The sequence below is a fragment of the Ruditapes philippinarum genome, unplaced genomic scaffold, assembly GCF_026571515.1.
Source record: "Ruditapes philippinarum isolate M1 unplaced genomic scaffold, ASM2657151v2 ctg2381_1_1_1_1, whole genome shotgun sequence".
Lineage (NCBI taxonomy): Eukaryota > Metazoa > Mollusca > Bivalvia > Venerida > Veneridae > Ruditapes > Ruditapes philippinarum.
Genome location: NW_026858840.1, coordinates 51364 through 73818, shown reverse-complemented (window position 1 = coordinate 73818; position 22455 = coordinate 51364). Strand labels below are relative to the sequence as shown.

The 22455-nt window shown below is 32.7% G+C and overlaps 2 protein-coding genes across 2 annotated transcripts in view; one reads left to right on the top strand and one right to left on the bottom strand.

Annotated features, from left to right (window-relative positions):
* The window catches only part of LOC132754460 (stromal interaction molecule 1-like), a gene marked incomplete at its 3' end in the record, with an annotated part of 36600 nt that extends 26425 nt beyond the window's left edge, over nt 1-10175 (bottom strand). Inside the window, exon 1 of the mRNA XM_060745088.1 lies at nt 9805-10175. Within this exon, the coding sequence (XP_060601071.1) occupies nt 9805-9964 (160 nt within the window). The remainder of the gene's footprint in view (nt 1-9804) is intronic.
* A 3589-nt stretch (nt 10176-13764) lies between these two features.
* Nucleotides 13765-22154, top strand: LOC132754459 (steroid receptor RNA activator 1-like). The gene is made up of 6 exons (XM_060745087.1): nt 13765-13837; nt 15521-15667; nt 16100-16488; nt 19868-19976; nt 21123-21193; nt 21591-22154. Exons 1-6 carry the CDS (start codon nt 13813-13815, stop codon nt 21792-21794), a joined length of 945 nt encoding a protein of 314 aa, XP_060601070.1. The 5' UTR covers nt 13765-13812; the 3' UTR covers nt 21795-22154.
* Nucleotides 22155-22455: the final 301 nt, after the last annotated feature.

Here is a 22455-nt window from a genome sequence, read left to right as displayed (position 1 = left end):
AGAATTGATTAATTCAGGAAGCTGTCAAAAGAATATTATTCATAATCTTAGTTGAACTAAGAACTTATTTGGAATTCACAAATCAAACTTAAATAACTTAATATGGCTGCAATTTAAACTAAGCACAAAAAAACTTCTGTGCAGTAATAAATTTGATGCAAAGTTTTAAAAATTTCTGCAAGGGTTGTAATAATACAACCATAAAAATGTACCCCCATCGCATATAAACACAGCTGATTTGATTTTCAAGATCAAGGGTTGTAAAGTCATCCTTTAATTGTGTCTATATCAGTGAAAAAATTTACAAGTTTGACCCAATTTTGACCCGGAGGTCATGATGTAAACAGATGAGATGAAAGAAGTTGGCTCTTGAACATGAAATCCTTGTCTACAGATGACAGAACTTGTTGACAGAACTTATTGATTCGCTTTTACTTATGTTTTACTGCTCTTTTAATACTATATGCAAATACAAAGTCTGGTTTAACCATTTTCATTAGACGTCTAATATTGATTTTGAATTTCCATCAAAGACAGAATTTAATCAGGAATTGCAGGATTTCTATAATGCGTGGGTGAATTTATTATTTATGGTTGGAATTATAAAGTATCCATGCTTATTTACAACATGTACTATTGGCTTTTATATTCTATTATTATAAAAAATATGGTGGTTTTGAAATGTTTAAGTTGCAGTGACAATGAATTAAACTTAAATCTTATCAGTTCTGGCTTGATTATAATTAGTACATATTAAGTATATTTGTATATCTTAAGAAAGATGAAGCTGTAATCAAATCGTGAAACATCTAAAAATATATCTGAATAGATTTTGGATAGGTAATTTCAAAGAAGCATAACAATAATTTCTGCTTAATTAGTTGTGTTGACTTATAAAAGCATCAAAATTTTAAGCCCCCTTTAGCACTTTTGGCACCAATAAAAAAAAGGAAATTTTTTAGCCTCTGTGACCTTTTAATCACACTAACTTCAATATCTATCCGATACAAGGTTAAAAACTTTCTAAATATATTTTAATAATATTAAATATATAATAATGAAATTAATTCAATAAATGAAAGCTCTTTTAGGAAATGTATAAAATCTTATTTCAGCTACAATAACAAACACCAAGGACTTCAAACCTCTAACAATCAAAGGTTAAAGGTGCCTGAAGACTCGATTATAAATAAATGTAAATATCTGTCAATAAAATGTATATGAAAGCAGTTTAGAATATGTTACTAAAGAAAGAAAAAACACTGCACATTTGATTCCATGAAAATAAATTTCTCATACCTTAAAATCTCAAATACTTTAGATTGGATACTAAAATGCCACAAAGGATGACAGTATAAATTTTAAGCTTTGTTAAAAATCATAATAATTCCTCAAAATGTATCAATATACAGTTTTCATGTTGTATATATTCATGGACAAAAGATAGTTTTGGCACTGACTGAGAGCGAACAGTGCAGTCAATGATAACACAGTACAGATGAACCAGATGGTCTTGGACTGCACTGGCTACATGGTTTACCAGTTGATTCAGTTGCATGCAGTCAGCAAACTACATGTTAATGTAAAACATTTATCCTGATGACTCATAATTATTTTCTTTACAATTTTACATTTTCAAATTTTTAATCTTCTGTGACATATATGACAAAATACCTATTGCAAGAATATTTAAGAATGATTGTCAGAAATTCTGAATAAGTAACTCTTATTAGTCAGAGCCTCATCTCATTACCATTAAAGTTTCATTAAATACAAATTTAACAGCCATAAACGAAGCATTAATTAATGTATATATTTCAAGCAAGGTCTGTCCAAATATGAAATATTTCAAGTGTTATGACTTGTGAAACACTTTACAGCACTTGCCGGAGTCTATATAATATGTACAGTAGTCAACGGAAATCATTTATGTCTACATGATGAATGCAGCAGTGTACATTGACTTTCTGATAACCATAACCCATTCTTCATAATCGGATCATTCTTTTCCCGTGTTTTTCCTGCTTATATAACAGACTTTGATAAAGAGCCTCTTCCCAATTGAATTTTTTTTAAAAACATGCAGTTTTCCCAAATATCTGAACTTACATGTAAACCTGTTTTTTTACTTCCCAAATTAGCAATTTTAGCGATAATTTTCCCCAAAATCAAGTGGCTAAGGCCTCTTCCCAATTAAGTGAGAAAAATCACTGCTTTCAGGTGATGTTGTTGGTAGTCTACCCTTGGGATCATGGCACTAAGCCACTTTGAATTCGCCAGAGCACAGTCCAGCCAACGCATTGTTCCAAGGCACGCCGTCAAGCAGTTAACTAGTCCTAGTGCCTCCACTTTCACAAGGAACTGACAACTTTTGTACAAGCTTAAGCAGAGGTACAGTGTGAATGACTGTAGAAAGCATTTCATGATCAATCAGAACAAAGGTGACCTGCACTGTCCATTTCGCCCAATTCACAGTCCCAACATCTACCTATCTCGCTAACCAAACAGTTCTATTCTTTTCATGATCAGTTTGCAGTTATCTAATTAGTCAAGAAGAAAATTATGGTTATTGTGCAGTGGATAATAAAGAATAATCACTTGACTATGCCATTCTCTTCACTGTTTTCAAATAAATGGTTTTCTTGAATTATCTAATATTACTATAAGAGTAAAAGGGAAACATACAATATAACATTGCCAAATTCAAAATGAGGGGGTTTGATACAGTCAAAAACCATTTCTACCTTCTTAAGACAGGCTGACAGATGTACATTGTATTCCCTATAAAAAAAATTCATGACATGATGACAAACTGAAGAAAATCCAAAATGACAGATCAGGATATGCTCCCAAAGGGTGAAAATGTAACTCTAAGCTAAATGAAAATTACTCTAAATTAAAATTTTCAGTTTTCTTAGAAGGCATTTAACAACATCTTCAGGATCATACATGTATATACGTGTATATACTGGTAGTTGGATTGTATATGATTATCTGTCTATCTACATTGTTACTATTTATATTGAGCCTTGTTAAATGTTATGACCAAGATACATAGCCTTTGGCATACATGCCAAAACGTCCTGGATGCCCGGGATTGTCCCGGAAATCGGATGTCTGTCCCGGAGATGTCCCGGGCATCGATTTGATCCCGGAAAAAAAAATCAGGATATTTTGCAAAATGTTCATAAATTTTCTTAAATCAAATCTCGCACATTTCACCTCTCGATCGTAAAACATATTCTGACCTGGTACACACATAATACACAGGAACGTTGACACTTACAAGTTTACAATATACAGCCCTCCAATTATGGACTGTCGATTCCCCTCGGCAATAGCTTTCTTCATGCATCGGCAATTAACCTTCTCTGTTGAATTCGGCAGCGTTTAATGGCCGGGTTAATTAATGGTTTACGGCCCCTTAACTATTATCGTTAATCCCCGATAATCATTAATTTTTAGATCAATTGCTAACTTGCCGAAAGTCTAATTATTACAAACAATGTAAATATATCTATCAAATAAAAAATTAAAGGTGTCAAATAAATCACCTTGCAGTGTTTGTTTTTATGACTGGAAGAATTGCATTACGTGACATGTAGTAATTATCACGACTTTAAGATATAACGGGTGAACAACATGGCTGCGCCCATTCAGCTTTTAGGGAATAATAAATGAAATAATGAAATACTATGAAATGATAAATATGTCGACCTAAAAGACTACTTCTAAAACTAGTAAGTTAACTGTTTATCATTAAAATTCAGGAGAAAGTGTTCCTAATATAATAAAGTTATACGATTGACACCCCCCCCCCCTTTTCCACAACTGCCTACACATCCATTATTGCCGCGGTGAAAAGTGTCCCGGAAAGCTGTCCAAAAATTATGGCATGTATGCCTTTGGCAGGATGGCTAACTTATTTATTGAGCTTACATGCACATGATAATATATCATTTAACTTAACTTTTGTTTTGTTAACATGGTTATTTTTTCAGATTTCTGATGTTTATACTCAACCTATCCCATTGGATGCTGCGTAACTTTATCCCTTACTTTGAATATTATAACATTTTTAAATTTTTTTATTTTTTGCTTTTTGTTGTTGTTATTTTTTTGGTTGGTGTGTGTGTGTGTGTGTGGGAGGGGGGGGGGGGGGGTTGCAAGTATTCGTTTATTGATATCCTGGAATGACATTAAAGCCCCACTTAAAAAGCAATTATTTAAAAAACGGTCTGTTTAAATGAAAAAGTGCCACTTTCCTTTTTTTCTTTGTGACAGGCAGTACTTAGAATTTCAAAAGAGACCCAGGGGAAAAAAAGGGTTAGTTAACCAAGGGTTTTTAAAAAACAATTTATCCCCTTTATAACAGTAAAACTTTTTTTCGGGACAAAAAGGGTTTTGGGGAAATATATAAATGTTTATTTTATAAAATCCCATGTTTTCTTTTTAGGGTTTCTATACATTTTCTATAATTTTTTTCAAATTTTTTGGTTTTTTTAATAATTTTAAAACCCTTTAAATATCCCAAATTTAAAATTTACCCTAAATCTAGAACTTACAATTTTACTCAAGGGAAAATTTAAATGTGGGGGAAAACCATGAAATACAAACTAAATCGAATTGACAAAATTTAACCACACTTTAAAGGGCTGACTAAGGGAGATTTTAAAGGGTGGGTTTTAAATGCAGTCATTTTTATTGAAAAAAAAAACAGCCATTAAAAACTGCTGCGGGACATCTACATGTAGTTATTAACTCTTTCAGTCTTGAGTACAAAATGTAATAACTGTTTTCTGAAATTCTGCAATTGTGGGGCTTTCAGATCTTATACCCTAGTGCAAACAAACTGACCTTTTAACTTTATGGTGGGTGCACCACTAGAATGACCACCTCGATATTCCGGATAAATTTACCAAACTGTAACTGTAACCTAGGGATTGAATGGGAGAAACCCATATATGCCGTGTTTCGGTTTATCTCTATAAGGTAGGCTGAATGCAAGATGCATTATGAATAAGGCAGGTCTGATAACCGTGAGTCGTCCAACCCCTATGCTACCAGTATCGATCAAGGCCAGCCGTGATGTGATCCATATAGATTACAATGTATTTAGTCTGACCCAATGTATGTAGTCTGACCAAATGTATGTAGTCTGACCCAATGTATGTAGTCTGACCAAATGTATGTAGTCTGACCCAATGTATGTAGTCTGACCCAATGTATGTGTAGTCTGACTCAATGTATGTAGTCTGACCAAATGTATGTAGTCCGGCCCAATGTATGTAGTCTGACCCAATGTATGTAGTCTGACCCAATGTATGTAGTCTGACCAAATGTATGTAGTCCGGCCCAATGTTTGTAGTCCGACCCAATGTATGTGTAGTCTGACTCAATGTATGTAGTCTGACCCAATGTATGTAGTCTGACCCAATGTATGTAGTCTGACCCAATGTATGTAGTCTGACCCAATGTATGTAGTCTGACCCAATGTATATAGTCTGATCCAATGTATGTAGTCTGACCAAATGTATGTAGTCTGACCCAATGTATGTAGTCTGACCAAATGTATGTAGTCCGACCTAATATATGTAGTCCGACCCAATGTATGTAAACTGACCCAATGTGTATATATATATTTAGTCTGACCCACAGCTTGAACCCTAATGCCTGTGTTGAGTTTAAGTCACCCTACAACCTCAGGCTGATCATTCCAAGTTGTTCTACATGTAGGCTTATATCAAATATCTCATTATGTTTCAAGTACATTTTATGTACATGCGCAATTGTACATGCATAATGCAGCATATACATATACATTGAAACATGAAGACTTGACCTTGAAACGGTCACCCTAATATTGATATGAGAGATCATATATATACAATGTATGTGGAGCTTTAACTTCCTGCACTTCATCTTATAATAATGATTAAACAGTTATGCATAATGTCAACCAAAATATTCAAATGTGTACTTGTATATATTATAATTATGTCACTGCACAAAGAACTGGATCTAAACTAAAGTCTACTAATCAATCAATCTGCACCATTCCCTCACAAAATATTACATGTAAAACCATGTTGTATTGTTATTTCTACAAATTATCATAATAGTATTATTTCTGCAAATTATCGTAATAACATAATTTCTGCAAATTATCGTATTAAATAGTATAATAACTTTATATTATAACAGAGGCTGAAAACTGTCCTTTTTTACAAAAAAAATATCAGACCGTTTACTTGTGCTATGTTTTCATTTTTAAAATAGCTTCACTGTGTAGTAAATATTGGAGTAACAATGGACAGTTTTTTTTTGTATAAGTAAAATACACATGCTAATGTACAATTTGAATATAATTATATATTAAATTAATGTTGCTGTGTTTATGTCACGAACATGGTTTCACTAAAGTTTCTTTAACAATAAAACAGGCTATTCTTCACAAATAAAGAAGCTAAAAAAGATTGGACATATTTACAACCAAACAAAAAAATGCACTGAAGGTGCGCCAAATGTATCAACTCAGCACAATGCATTTAACCCATGAATAAATAAACAGTTTGGCCCATAGGGAAGAAAGTTGAACAACCTGAAAAAAAAAAGGTTTAGAATAACGTCCAAGAATTACATTAAGTAAATTATCTACAAATTGAGCACTATAATGCAGACCCTTAATTAAAGGCCATAAAGTTTGTTGTATCTGTAATTAAACACAAATTAAGTGTTCAACTGGCATGTTCGCTTGCTATTTAGCATCTGTTAACATGCTGTTACAATTACCTGATACATTGCAGAAATCTAGCTATCATGTACTCTTAGTTATGTGAACATTACATTTGACCTGTTGACCAAGTAGATACAGATTCCAGTACCATCATATATAACTTATATATTTAATTAGATGATGATCCAACATGTACACTGTATACTGGTACATGTACTACAATGATCATATACATAACATACAAGGAACAGAGATTTAGGAGTTTAACATCAAATTGTTAATCAGAAATGACAAATTCAACAATGCTTTTAAAAATCTTTCTCTTAATTACATTATCACATAATATGTATATACTATATATATATGTTCTAGGCCTCATTAGAAGGCGTTGCTTCTTATTTTTATTATTGTTATTTTTGCCCAATGTCTTCCTCATAAGAAGTAAACATAACATGTTTAAAATATTGTTTATATAGATATTATTAGGCTGATTAGCTTGTTAATTTATAAAGTGAAAAGTGTTGTAAATTAAACATCTCTTTAGTACAATACAAAATGAAGTACATGATCATCACTGATAAAACATGGCTACTAATTAAATTAAGTTTTCATTATATTAAGCAAAATCATCATCTAGAAACAAATGTTTGCATATCAAATATTTGTCTTTGTTATTTCAGAGTTTGCCATTTTCTTAAATTTCTCAGAGTACACTGAGACACAATGCCATGAAATGTTTTGGTCCCATTCAAATATGTTGAGTCATCAATTATAGAAACTTTGAAGCATGCATCAAACAAATTTGTGCAGTTAACATAATACTGCAAAGTCTTAATGACATAAAATTTCTCAAAAACACGTAGCAAAATGACAATTATCAAAATTACTACACATCAGATTTGTACATGTAAACCGTGTAAACCTGTTTGTTTTTTCCATATGATTAAGATGTTGATGTGGAAAATTAGAAATATTTTCTAATTTGACAACTGGGAACACTTTTAAAATCTGTCTGCAGCAAAATCCATGTTTTAACATCCTAACCATATTCCATAACTCTCTAACCCTTACCCTTACCAATAACACTAACCCCTAGAAAAACATAAATTAGAAGAAATTTCAGGGTTCTCACTAGGACTTTAAAACATGGAGTCCATGGACTCCCAACCCTGAAAAAGTTGGAGTCCAAAAGCGTGTCGCAATTAATATGTTTACAGATTAGTCATTCAATGCTCACAATAGTATTGCTGATATTTTGAATCTTCAAGAGACTTCCAAAGTTTATAGTTATTCAAAAGAAACTCTGAACTACATAGTATAATTATTGTTTTGTTGTTAATATTCATTATGAAATTATTTCATTATAATGCATCAACACATGGAAATCGTTGTTTTTGTTTTTTCACTTTTATACCAAATTTAATTTTATTCTGGTTAAATAAGTCCACTCTAAAGATTTGTAAAAAAAAACGTAAAGCGTTTAGCGGAATGAATAGGAAAATCGTGTACAGCTTCACACAGTGTGTAAGAGTTTCATCCGTCGACAATTATTTTAGCAAATATCTTCAAAAGGGGGCAAATTGAAGATCGATATTTAAAGATTTAAAGTTGATTAAATAATAAAAGAACAATTCATTCGTATGTTTGGCTTGGAAACCGAGAATTTTTGCAAAATTTTAGGGTTTCTGGCGAACGTGAAATCGCCGATGTTCGGGATCAATTTTCGGATAGAATCTAAATATCAAAGAAAAGTGTATGTGTATTTTGGTTTGTTGTCCTGGCATTTCGGCAAAATATCTTAAATTCTTAATACTCTTATAGAAAGATTTTGCAAGAATGAAACTAAAGCAAAATTGTGCCTAGAAAATGCCGAAACTATTGGACAATCATTCAAAATTACACTCGTTTGTAATTTGAGAAAACAGTCTTTAAACTTGCGGTGTAATCGATAATTTATCCTTTTGTCGGTAAAATTTGCTAATTTCCAATCAACTGTTGATCAAAGATATAAAATTATCACCTCGTGTTATATCTGGTAATTACATATACAGCGCGTGTATACATTAGTCTAATCACTATTGCGTGATAATGATCGGAAGCGTAAGCGCTGATTGGCTAATCGCTTCACGGGTCGATGTGCATAGGACCGCCTACCATAGACTGACACGCGCTGACGCATTTGTGTATTTGTGGTTGTAAACAATCGGTAATGTTTATGCGTCCCCAGGCAAAATTAAGCGTACGTGGAATCCTTGCTCTGAAATATTTGCGTCCAGCTGTAATAAACATGCGTACCGGGACGCCAAAATAAGCGTCCCCGAGAACCTTGCAGAAATGATATTGGGAAAAATCATAATGTTAAAAATAGCTGTTGATAGATTCTAATGTCTAGCCAACAACTGCAATTGATACTGCACTTAAGTGCAAAACAGACTGTAATACAAAAAATTAATGTTAGTTATGGACAATTTTAATGAGTAAATGGTCTTTAAATGGACAAGTGTTTTCACTGTAAACCAAAGTATTGTTTTTACATTTATAATATACCATACAGATAACCTTTATACTGGTAGGGGACCATCAACCAGACACATTATGCACATTTTTTCCATACAAATTTTTCCATTTTAAAGCTAAATTCTTGAATATTTGACAAAGTACCTCAAAGTGCATGTAGGTTCTTCTCCCCAACTGAAAAGCTAGTTTATTTATTTTTGTTTATGTTGACACTTTAAGCACCTGGAGGGGGTATCAAAATTTTCCTAACTACAGTACTGTGTCCAGACATAAAAATATGACATAAAATTTATTTAATCCAGATGATGTCTTGGGTATGTCATTTTTTTTCTCATTTACACCTCGGAATATGCTGAAATTTTGGGTATGCTATTCTTTAAATCTGCAAATAAATCAAAGAATTGGGGCAGTTACGATTTAAACCCTGTCAGGGCTTTCTGTGCCCAAAACATTTTGCACTCATTGTTTAGTACTACCTCACTATAATATTAGTTGATTACAGCCCCCACCCCCTCTAATTTTAATATATCAAATCATACAGAAATACTTACTTTCATCAGGCAAAGGAATTCTTTCAAGTTCTTGCGAGGAAGATTCAACTGTTGATGAAGAGACTGCTTGTGCAGTAATGATACTCTTTTCAGTAAAAGTGGAACATGCAAAGAACACTAGGAGAATCACCTGGTAAAAATTCCTATACATTTTTGACATTTTAACCCGAACATAATTCACAGGAAACGATTAGAAAGAAACCCATCCATAAATTTGGTTAAATACATAATTTTCTTTCATTATTCACAAATAACTTTAGATACTCCACTTTGATATGAATTTAAATAAATGTAGAACATTTCCACTCAAGAATACACAATTTATCCACGAAAACTTCCTGTCAATTTCTTTCTTGATTGAAAACGTAAACTGTCAGAACAATATTCGGGATGGATTATTCGCCGGTCTCCTCTCGGTATTTCCCGGTCTCTCCCGGTTTATTTTGACCGGCAAATAGTACCACAAGCTCACTGCCGGTCTCTCCCGGTTTTGGTGTAGATAACTAATTTGATTTCATCATAAATATTTTTTGATACTGTAGTAATGTTATTTTTCCAGAAATTCGTTTGGTTGCAATAATTAGCTAACACAGATCGAATTCTCAATATTATTTATTATTAAACATACATTAAACATGCAATTCTAATAATAACGATGAAATTTGTTTCATTTTTATTAATGTTGGATAAAAAAAATTAAATATATAAAATAGTTGAATAAAAGATAAATTTAATGTTCTTAATATGACATAATAATCTTTGAAGCACTTATTCTTTTATTTCATTTGCTGTATGTGTAGAGACGGGAGACAGTATATAAGTAATTATATAAAGGCAAAAAAACACTATCTAAAGAATCTTGGGTTTAAAAAAAATGTATGTAAGAGGAAAACAGGACTTACCTACTAAAATTAACTCAAAAATATCTCCACAACAGAACAATCTCAACATAAACCTGTCAAATAACAAGAAATAAAACATACAAGAAGACACTACTGTCTTATAAACACTAAAGCACCGATACAAATCACACACAGAGGGCAAGACATAGCAAAAATTCTAACCAACAACTTCAAATCAGTCTTCACATCAAAGTCTTCTCCTTCTATGAAATCATAGGCTAATATAAAAGTCAATGATATGACAGATACATGTATAGAGATATACCGGTACTAAAGCTATCAAGCAAAATAAGGTTGCCATTTCCTCCCAGGTTACCTAAAACCAGCAACTAGAGCAACTCTAAATTCCCATTCCACATCTTTCAAACAAATTCAAACAACTACCAACTATTATAAATACTCACTTTTCCCATGGGCCATTTTTCATTTTTTATTCTTCTTACTAGTGACGCGCAATGTCTAGGTCACCAGCAGTGTTTTGACGAAATTGAAGATAATAAAATAAATAGAACCAGAAATATTTAAAGTCATTCACTATAATAATTCATTTAGTATGCAAATAATGTTTCAATGGTCTTCATTTATCTCTGATTTAGCGTACACTTCGTTATAAGGAACATTTCAATAAGGTCCCAATTTCTCTCCTTTATATCATAATTATAATATAATATCAAATATTTGTTTAAAACATGCTCTCTGTCATAAACTTCTACATGTATAGTTCCCACCAAATCAAGTTTTTACCACTGTAATTTAGTTAATTGTCTAAAGAAACAGTGAACATCCACTTACACTTAGAACAATTTAAGACATTTTCTCGGAAATTTTCCGGAACACTTACTGTGTGTTTTGGCTCTTGTCTTTTCATCTATTTGATGTTCCAGAATACCACCTAAATATGTTTCTGTGGTGGGATAAAAGGTTTCTTTGACCTCAAGGTTTGACATGACATGTAGAAACTGGATGTTGGCATAGAATCCCATTAAATCTTAGAATTTGTACGAAATGCAAAAATGGTATTGGCGATGAATATCTGTTCTAATGTTCTTTTTTGTTAGGCACTCGTAACAGCTTGTTAAAAGCAAAATATTGCAACAGACTGAATATCATTAGTTATAAAAAATTAATGGAAAACAAATGTTTTAAAAAAAGTGGAATATAGGAATTTTTTTGAATTTGTCAAAGAAATAATTTGTTTATTTAATATCTGAACATATTGGGTAAAACAATTTTGGTTATTCTCACGTTGTTATAATTGGTGAGAAATATCCTGATACACATATCTTTTTTATATAAATTGTGCATGTCTTGAGAGAAATAAAGATAATGTATTGAATTGTATTTACATGACAAATATTGTTGTTATAACTTGATTGGTCACTGATTGGATTATCTTGATTGATCTCAACCATTTGAGTAAAAATGCATATGTCCAATCAACGTACACATTACGTTATGACACTATGTGACAGGTCCATGCATCATTGAATCCCTGCACTAAACTGATAGCTGATCAAACCGAAAGCCTAAAAGTTGCAAGAATGTTCTTTTTTAAAATTATCTTAACCTACATATTCGAATTACACATATCTTTTTTATATAAATTGTGCATGTCTTGAGAGAAATAAAGATAATGTATTGAATTGTATTTACATGACAAATATTGTTGTTATAACTTGATTGGTCACTGATTGGATTATCTTGATTGATCTCAACCATTACTCAAATGAATATGTCCAATCAACGTACACATTACGTTATGACACTATGTGACAGGTCCATTCATCATTGAATCCCTGCACTAAACTGATAGCCGATCAAACTGAAAGCCTAAAAGTTGCAAGAATGTTCTTTTTTTAAATCATCTTAACTTACATATTAAAATTACATATATATGAAAACTTTGTGATAGCCTAAGTGGTTAGTGAAAAGCAAGACATGATAAACATAAGAAAAAAAAACAACATTTTTTTTTTATATTCTATTTTACAATTTTTCAAGAAACAAGTCCAATATGTATTATTTTCATTTTGTAAAATTGTAATGTTTAAATGTTTATATATATTAGAGGATTTATCCATTTTCCCGGTACATACATATGTTTATTCAGAAATTTATAATATACATATTTACATACTCTGATATGTTTGAGTATTTCTAAGTAAAGCAAGGGATGCATGTATTCTTGTCCTGAATAGATAATACTATCGGAAAATTATGAAAATTTCAAACATTTACTTTTTTGTGACTGTTCTTTTTATTCTAGAAGATTGGAAAGTAATAAACTAATCAATACGCCATTTCAATGTTCAAGTCATTCTTGTAAGTATCTAAGCAGGATATCAACAACTGGATAACTGCAATAAAATGTTTTGATTAGGGAGGGAGAACACTACAGGCAGTAAATTACACAAAAATATTCAAGATAAGCCCCCCCCCCCCCAAAAAAAAAAAAAAAAAAAAAAAAAAAAAAAAAAAAAAAAACAAAACACAAAAACAAACTTATTTTGGTTTGGGACTGAACTAGGGGCTGCAGCCATGAAAATCTGGAAACAAAGTGATCCCTTGGAAGCATTAATCACAACAAAATTACAAGAGAATTGCAGTCTCGGTTTGATTGAGTCTGTACATTGGGGATAATGAATATGTGCAACATCCCTCACACCCCCTAACACCGGCTTGAGCGGTTCTTAATTCTCAACACTCAATAGTGCTGGCATCAATGATCTCGAAGGACCAGAAAAATATAACAACACTGAAGTGAAGAGTACGTGGCAACTTTTTACAGCTGCCACACAGCACTTGACACCTGCTGTTGTGAAGTATAAAAATCTGGAAACAAAGTGATGCTAAGTTTTGACACTGTGGCTGTAGTAACTTACAAACATCAGAAAATGTAAATGTTTAATAACAAATATAAAATGTTATAAAATTAAATGTTACCATATTGATACATGTTTGTTATGTGCAATCTTTATGCGATAAAATATATTGAATTGAAATAATACTCGATTACATTTGATTACTATATTTTCATGGCTATAAATCAAACGTGCTCATAACTTGATTTGATTGGTTAAATACTTGACACGTGTTTTTGTTTATAATGGCAGCTTCCAAAACTAGGCCAGGTAAATTAAGGAAAGAAATATTTTTCAGATATCATTTTATCAGAAAGCATATGATATGCTTCAAATAAATATTTAGCGTTTCTGTTTATCAAGACAACCATTTCCATCTCAAACACCAGATGACTTGATACAAAACATTTGCAGAAGGGAGATAACTCGACTGTCAAATTACTCAAAATATCAACATTCATGACATCTGTCAATTTGAAATGTTTTATTTATAAAATCTCGCCATTGTCAAATTAATCGAATACTTTTTAAGGAAGCAATTCTTATCTTCTAATTTGCACATCTCAATACAGTTTATCTGTTTATAAAACCTACACAATGCACAAACTGGACAATTCCAGATTAATTTGTTAGGAGACTGTCCTTGGTTTTTATGCACATCAAATCTTTCAGGGCATGACTGATGACATATCGTGATCCATACTTGATAATAACCCCATTTATGGCAATATCCTGGGTTTAATATACCCAGACTCAAAACCAGGAGAATATTATCCAGAAGGCTTGATTACTTATAGCTAATAATGTTAATTGTAGTATATTACTACGGTATATAAACCATGCCGTAGAAGTGTACATTGTAATAAAGCCATTTAATTAAAACGATATTACACTAGTGTAATAACACTTTGATGTGACATCATATGCGTTATTTATATACATAACATTGAAGCGCGCTTATGTTAGCGTTTCACTACAGGCCTTCAATGAAAAAAGACTTTTTTTAACTGTGAATCATTCTAATTTTGGATATGTGATTAATAAAATATAATATTTATGTAGATTTAATAACAAATTTATTAAACAAGTTCCAGATTAGTTAGCTTTGAATTACTAATGATTGCATTAATGACAACAAGTAACTTCAATGTAATAGCGTTGAGTCTCACTCTTACCCTTGCCCTGCTGAAACCAAGGGAATAGCCATTGCCACTAGTATAGAGCAAGGCAAGTCTGCACTTTGGTGCTGTTTTTATTCTAATTGAATATTTTCACCATCACAGGGATTTTTTTTTACTTCACTTTTTATTTTACAAATGAAATTTATATCCATTATATTATCCTAAGTTCCAAGTAGTGGCATTTGGTACATGATCATTTAATACACCTGTATTTGTAAACAGAAAGATGAAATCACATTAATCTTAAACTTGCTGAAACCAAAAGTGATAACCCCTTTGCAGTCAGTATAGAGCCAGGCCACTCTGCACATTCTTGTAGTCTGACCAGGCTCTATACTGTTAGATACCGAAATCCATGTACCACGTCCGTGGTCGAGGGGTTAGAGTTGATGACTTCTAATCCTGTTACCTCTCTGGCATGGGTTCGATCCTCGGGAGATGCTTTGGTAGTTTAGCACAGAGGAAGGTAGTCTAGTATTGGTGTAACTCTCCAGAAACGATGGTTAGGAAACTACCCGCCTCTATGACTGAAATACTGTTGGGAAAAGGCGTAAAATGAAACAAACAAACAAAACCGAAATCTATTAAACTTTGAATTAGGGCTATTTTGAATGGGCTGTTTGGGCAAACCATTGCATAAATCAGCAGGCTGAGGGTAAAGAACTGTAATCTTTATTATGGAATGGTTACTCAAAATAATTGGTGATGATTAGGTTATTTCATTTAATGAGTGATCTTAAAAATCTATTCTGCATTTCATTTGTATTAACAGGTAATCCTGAGAGAGGCTGGAATGACCCACCCATGTTTAACTATAATACTGAACAGGAGGGAGCAGCACCCCCAAAGAGAACATTAAACAAGAGGGTAGCCTTTCCTGTGTCGGGGAACACTGATAGCCCAACTCCAGGTCATGCAGGTATAAATTTTTTTTATAAAAAAACGATGTAGGATATAAGATGGTATGATTTTAGTTTTGACTAAAAATAAAACTATACTTGAATTAACTATAGTATATGGAATAATTAATAATTTAAGTTGTAAAGAAGTACTACATATAATTATAGGGAAAGAATTGCTTATATGTATGTACATGCACTAACTAGTGATAGTTGCCTGTCTTTATTATGCTTTTAGCTGTTAAATGTTATTTGTTATAAATATATTTTGTTAGTTCAACATATATACTTTTTACCTTTTGGATTTTTTTGGCTTGACAATAAGTAATTTATTAAAAAATATTTTAAGAGTAGTTATAGTTAATGTTGTGCACTTCAAATATTTTATATCATCTTTGTTTACTACACTGTAAATGTTTGTTATAAATTAGGCATTCTTTTAAATGTTTCAGTTTTGAATCCGAGCCAAGGTCCTCCCATTTTGAATGCAGTCTTACCAGCCGATCTTCAAGGACCGCCTCTTCTTCCAACACAGCCACCAATACCTATTGGACTCAGAGACACGCCCCTTGGTAACCAGGCAGCACCTCAGAGTCCAATACAGCTGCTACCACCAACTGCTGATACATCTACACCTCAGACGGTTCCAATCCTCGTTCCCTTGCTGATACCTTCCTCACCTCCAAAAACAGAAGAGCAGGTACCAGAAGCTATTCAGTTAGAGAATGAAAGACTGGAAGAACTTATGTCGCGGCTTTCATTTAATGATGATTCTGAACTGTTGCAGCTGAATCTAAATAATTTTGACAGTGTTCTTGACCTGTACAGGAATATTTTAACGGTAAGAATTATTATTTCTAGGCAGGGTCATACCAAAAAAGAAAAAAAAGAAGTGGTATAGATTCTATCTTTTGAGCACAGTACTTGTATGGAATAACATTTCAAGTGTTGAATATTTCAGTGAAACAGCACTATATTATAATCATATATTATTAGTCCATATATATTAATATATATAGTTTTACATTTGTACATTCAACTTGCTTATGAAATATTGTTGGAACTACTCAGGGCGCCAGCTTGTGCCCGAAATGACAAGGTCTTACTCCACTATAATTTTGATGTCAACATGTGACTATTGCAATGTTTATGTGACTTGAAACCCAGCAAAACATACATCTTGCTTGTAAACTGTCATTATTAAAAAACTATTTGTAAGTTTCCAAAACCAAGCACACATGTATATGATATAAAAAATGGTATTGAAAATACTTACAAATGTATGTTTCTTTCATTCATATTAGTATATTGTGTATTACTGGCAAAATTTAACTATATAGAAATGCGTTTATAATTTTAAAAGATTATTTGTGTTTTATCTGTAATTTTGTTATTAAGGGGAGTCCGTGAGTGGTTAAGGTTGTTGACTTCGAATCACTTGCCCATCACTGCTGTGGGTTTGGATCCCAACAGGGACTTTGGATTCTTTCATTTAGGATGCTATCCAGCTAGCTTACAGAACATCGATGGTTCTACTCTGGTGCCCGTTAGTGCCTGAAATAATGCATGGAAGGGCATCTGAGAAGGTCTTTATCCACCAGTAAAGCTGGAAAATCGCCAGATGACCTATACTGTGTTGGTGTGACGTTAAACCCAACCAAAAAAAAAAATGTTATTAACTTGACTTTTTAGCTCTTTTTAGACAGGGTGAGCTTTTGTGATCGCTTTTCGTCCGGCGTCCGTCCGTCGTCCGTCCGTAAACTTTTGCTTTAAATGACATCTCCTCATAAACCACTGAGCCAATTTCATCCAAACTTCACAGGAATGTTCCTTTGGTGGTCACCTTTAAAAATTGTTCAAAGAATTTAATTCCATGCAAAACTCTGGTTGCCATGGCAACCGAAAGAAAAATCTTTAAATATCTTCTTTTAAACAACCCCAAGAGCTAGAGCTTAGATATTTGGCATGAAACATCTTCTAGTAAGCGTCTACCAAGTTTGTTAAAATAAAAGCCCTGGGGTCAAAATTGGCCCCGCCCCAGGGGGTCATTGATATTCCCTATATGCATATAGTAAAAACTTAAAAAATCTTCTTTTAAAGAACCCAAAGAGCTAGAGCTAAGATATTAAGCATAAACATCTTCTAGTGAGTGTCTACCAAGTTTGTTCAAATTAAAGCCCTGTGGTGAAAATTGGCCCCACCCCGGGGGGTCATTGATTTTCCCTATATGCATATAGTAAAAACTTAAAAAATCTTCTTTTAAAGAACCCAAAGAGCTAGAGCTTAGATATTTGGCATGAAACATCTTCTAGTGAATGTCTACCAAGTTTGTTCAAATAAAAGCCCTTGGGTCAAAATTGACCCCGCCCCAGGGGGTCATAGATTTTCCCTATATGCATATAGTAAAAACTTAAAAAATCTTCTTTTAAAGAACCCAAAGAGCTAGAGCTAAGATATTTAGCATGAAACATCTTCTAATAAGTGTCTACCAAGTTTGTTCAAATAAAAGCCCTGGGGTCAAAATTGGCCCCACCCAAGGGGGTCATTGATTTTCCTTATATGCATATAGTAAAAACTTAAAAAATCTTCTTTTAAAGAACCCAAAGAGCTAGAGCTAAGATATTAAGCATGAAACATCTTCTAGTGAGTGTCTACCAAGTTTGTTCAAATTAAAGCCCTGTGGTCAAAATTGGCCCCACCCCGGGGGGTCATTGATTTTCCCTATATGCATATAGTAAAAACTTAAAAAATCTTCTTTTAAAGAACCATAAGAGCTAGAGCTTAGATATTTGGCATGAAACATCTTCTAGAGAATGTCTACCAAGTTTGTCCAAATAAAAGCCCTGGGGTCAAAATTGACCCCGCCCCAGGGGGTCATAGATTTTCCCTATATGCATATAGTAAAAACTTAAAAAATCTTCTTTTAAAGAACCCAAAGAGCTAGAGCTAAGATATTTAGCATGAAACATCTTCTAATAAGTGTCTACCAAGTTTGTTCAAATAAAAGCCCTGGGGTCAAAATTGGCCCCGTCCCAGGGGGTCATTGATTTTCCCTATATGCATATAGTAAAAACTTAAAAAATCTTCTTTTAAAGAACTCAAAGAGCTAGAGCTAAGATATTTAGCATGAGACATGTTCTAATTGGTGTCTACCAAGTATGTTCAAATAAAAGCCCTGGGGTCAAAACTGGCCCCGCCCGGGTGGGGGGATGGGTCATTGATTTTCCTTATATGTGTATAGCAAAAACTTAAAAAATCTTCTTTGAAAAAACCCAAATAGCTAGAGTTTAGATATTAAGCATGAAACCTCTTTAAGTAAATATCTACAAAGTTTGTTCAAATAAAAGCCCGGGGGTCAAAACTGGCCCTGCCACAGGGGTGTCATTGTTTTTAACTATATGTGTATAGTAAAAACTTTCAAAATCTTCTTTTAAAAAACCCAATGAGCTAGAAATTAGAGTTTAGCATGAAACATCTTCTTATGGGTGTCTACCAAGTCTGTTCAAATAAACAAAGAAAAGCCCTTGGGTAAAAATTGGCCCAGGGGTGGGGGGGGCCTATATACAGGTGAGCGACCTCAGGGCCATCATTGCCCTCTTGTTCAATAATATTTGCCAAATATTATTTGGATTAACCGAAATTCAGTGTCAAGGTTAATGTTATGCGAAAAAGATTTAGCCCAACTGGATATTATTCATATGAAACATGTGTTTGGGATCATACAGTGTTTGTATTTACTGTAATTGTCCTGAACCTGTATCTCGTATCGCTGACAATCACTTTTTCACTGAATTATTTCCCTTGATGAACTTTGAAAAAGGCATTTTTTGTTTAAATCACTGAGTATAGGCGGTTGTAGATAAACTGATTATTTAGGTTTATTAGCAGGAAAGGTTTGATCCTGTGGTGAGGCAAACTTTCTCTGTGACAGTTGATGTTGGACATTGAGTCTAATGGTAATTTGTCTCTCACTGCTGATTTAGATATCATGTTGGATTAGTAATGGGTCAATTACGGTGACTGGTAAGTTACCATGAAAGCAGGTTTACTGGACTGACTGGTGAGATATGACCAAAAATGAGTTGAAAGGTGCCAAAAGAAAGAAACAAAGAGGAAAATGTTCAGTATATGGCATTATGTGTTATTTAGCAAAAAAAACTTACAAAGTCCGAATATTCTTTTAACTCTTGATTATAATGAAAACATGCTTTCTGTTACAGATTAAAGTCTGTGATGAAATAAAGAAGAAACTAGAAGTTTTGGAGGAGAAATGGAGGAAAGGCTGTCTTAGTGATACTGTTAAAGTTAGATTGACCCAACTTTCAATAGGTGAGGTTTTTTAAAATTTAGAATTACCCAATAGGTGAAATTCTGTAAAACTTAGAATTAATCAACTTCCAATATGTGAGGTTCTGTAAAACTTAGAATTACCCAACTTTCAATAGGTGAGGTTCTTTAAAAGTTAGCATTACCCAACTTTCAATGGGTGAAATTCTGTAAAACTTAGAATTAGTTTACCCAACTTCCAATAGGTGAGGTTATGTAAAACTTAGATTATCCAACTTCCAATAGGTGAGGTTATGTAAAACTTAGAATTACCCAACTTTCAATAGGTGAGGCTCTGTAAAACTTATAATTACCCAACTTTCAATACTCAACTTTCAATAGGTGGAGCTCTGTAAAAGTTAGAATTACCCAACTTTCAAAAGGTGAGGTACTTTAAAAGTTAGAATTACCTAACTTTCAAAAGACAGGCTTTGTAAAAGTAAGAATTTACCAATATTCAAAAGGTGGGGTTCTGTAAAACTTAGAACTACCCAACTTTCAATGGGTGGGGTTCTGTAAAACTTAGAATGACACAACTTTCAATGGGTGGGGTTTTGTAAAACTTAGAATGACACAACTTTTAATGGGTGAGGCTCTGTAAAACTTAGAATGACACAACTTTTAATGGGTGAGGCTCTGTAAAACTTAGAATGACACAACTTTTAATGGGTGAGGCTCTGTAAAACTTAGAATGACACAACTTTTAATGGGTGAGGCTCTGTAAAACTTAGAATGACACAACTTTTAATTGCCAAGGAATATTTCTCCAAGTCAAAGAGTAAGCATTAACCTACAAAGGTTTTAGTGTTTTTTCTGTAATTATTAAAATTAGCAGTAAATTTTTGCTTATTGACATTGCCTGATTAAGGCATTTAAGTTCTGTAACAGAAACATATTCATAAGAAGTCAAATAAGGTTTAATGTTCTGAGAAATTTGTCCCTGCTGCCATAATGCTATCTGGAATCTCTGAAAAGAGGATTTATTTGTTCATTTTAAGGGCACAATGATGTTTAAATTTGCAATCTTGATCAGTAAACAAGCAAGAAATTAAAAAACAACTCTCTTTCTTCAAGCTGAACATATTCTTAAAAAAATAAAAATAACTATATTTCCTTTCCTACATTAATGTCTTGTTTATTTTTCTGTAGCACTGTTGAATGGTGAGACAGATAAAGCAAATCATCTTCATCTGGCACTAATGGTTGATCATATAACAGAGGTAGGTTTATGTAATCTTATTATATTAAAGTGACATTATGCCCTTCCAAGGGTATATAGTGAGTGAACAGGTGAAGGTTAAAATAAGTTTACATTTTGCCATAATTCCTTTCAATTTTATATCTTACTCCACATGAACGATAAATAACTCATGTGGCCCAAGAAAATTTCTGTAAATATCCATAGGAATTTACCTGTATTGTTCAATTTATAAAAAGAGTTGGTAAAAAGAGTAAGTAACACCAACAACGTCTATTTTTAATTTGATTGTGGTTTGCTTTCATCTATGATATAAAATACTATCAAACTACATATGTAATTATTTATGGTATTAAAGACCTTGCATTATAGACCAATTCACTTTAAAGCTGATATAACAATGTCATGACATATTACAGGTTAACCAGTGGATGATGGGTGTGAAACGTCTCCTCCAGCAGCAACAACTTGCCAACAAGGAGAAAGAAATTATTTCGGAAAATAAAGAAATGAGCAATACGCAATTGTCTTCAAGTGATAAAAACTCAGATGAAAACAATTTAGCTGATGATCAGTCAGAAAGTGTCCTTTCTACTGAATCTGATCAGAATAAAGATTCTTAAAAAAAATTGTTGCCATCTAGAAGGCGAGATTACTGTAAATGATGTGATGGGAGGTACCTCTTGTCAGCTTTTTGTGATAAATTTAGAGATTTAGAAGGCAGCAAATATTGCCTAGAGAGAATACTGCATTGTTGGCTTGACGGATTTTGGTATGAAAAAAAAGTGATAAAAAATTTTGGTGCAAGTTTTTGTGAATTTAAATTTATTGATGGTGTGTATATGTTATATTATGTGTACAAATTCATTTGTTGTTCTATGATAAGCTAGTCTTAAGATATCCATTTATTTGTTATAGTTTAATGGTTTGTTAATTTAGTTATACATTTTGCTTTTACATGACATAGGTTGAAATCCAAAACATTTGTAGCATAGTAAATAAATTTCTTTCTTTTATTTTAAGATTGAGAAAGGACATGACAAATATTGAGTATGGTTTTATATGAAAGTATGATTTCAGTTATCAAATTTAGCACTGGCCCGGTGGCCCATGGCCAGTGAAAATAAGTTTGGGCCAGTGTAAATTTTAAGAAATTTTAGTTAAACATATAGTAAATAAATTCAGAACTGGAATTTGGGCCAGTCAATTCAAAATTTTAAATTCAATGACTGTGATTAGTGTATGCATTGAAATGGTAATTTGAAAATGTGTGTGACTTTTGCA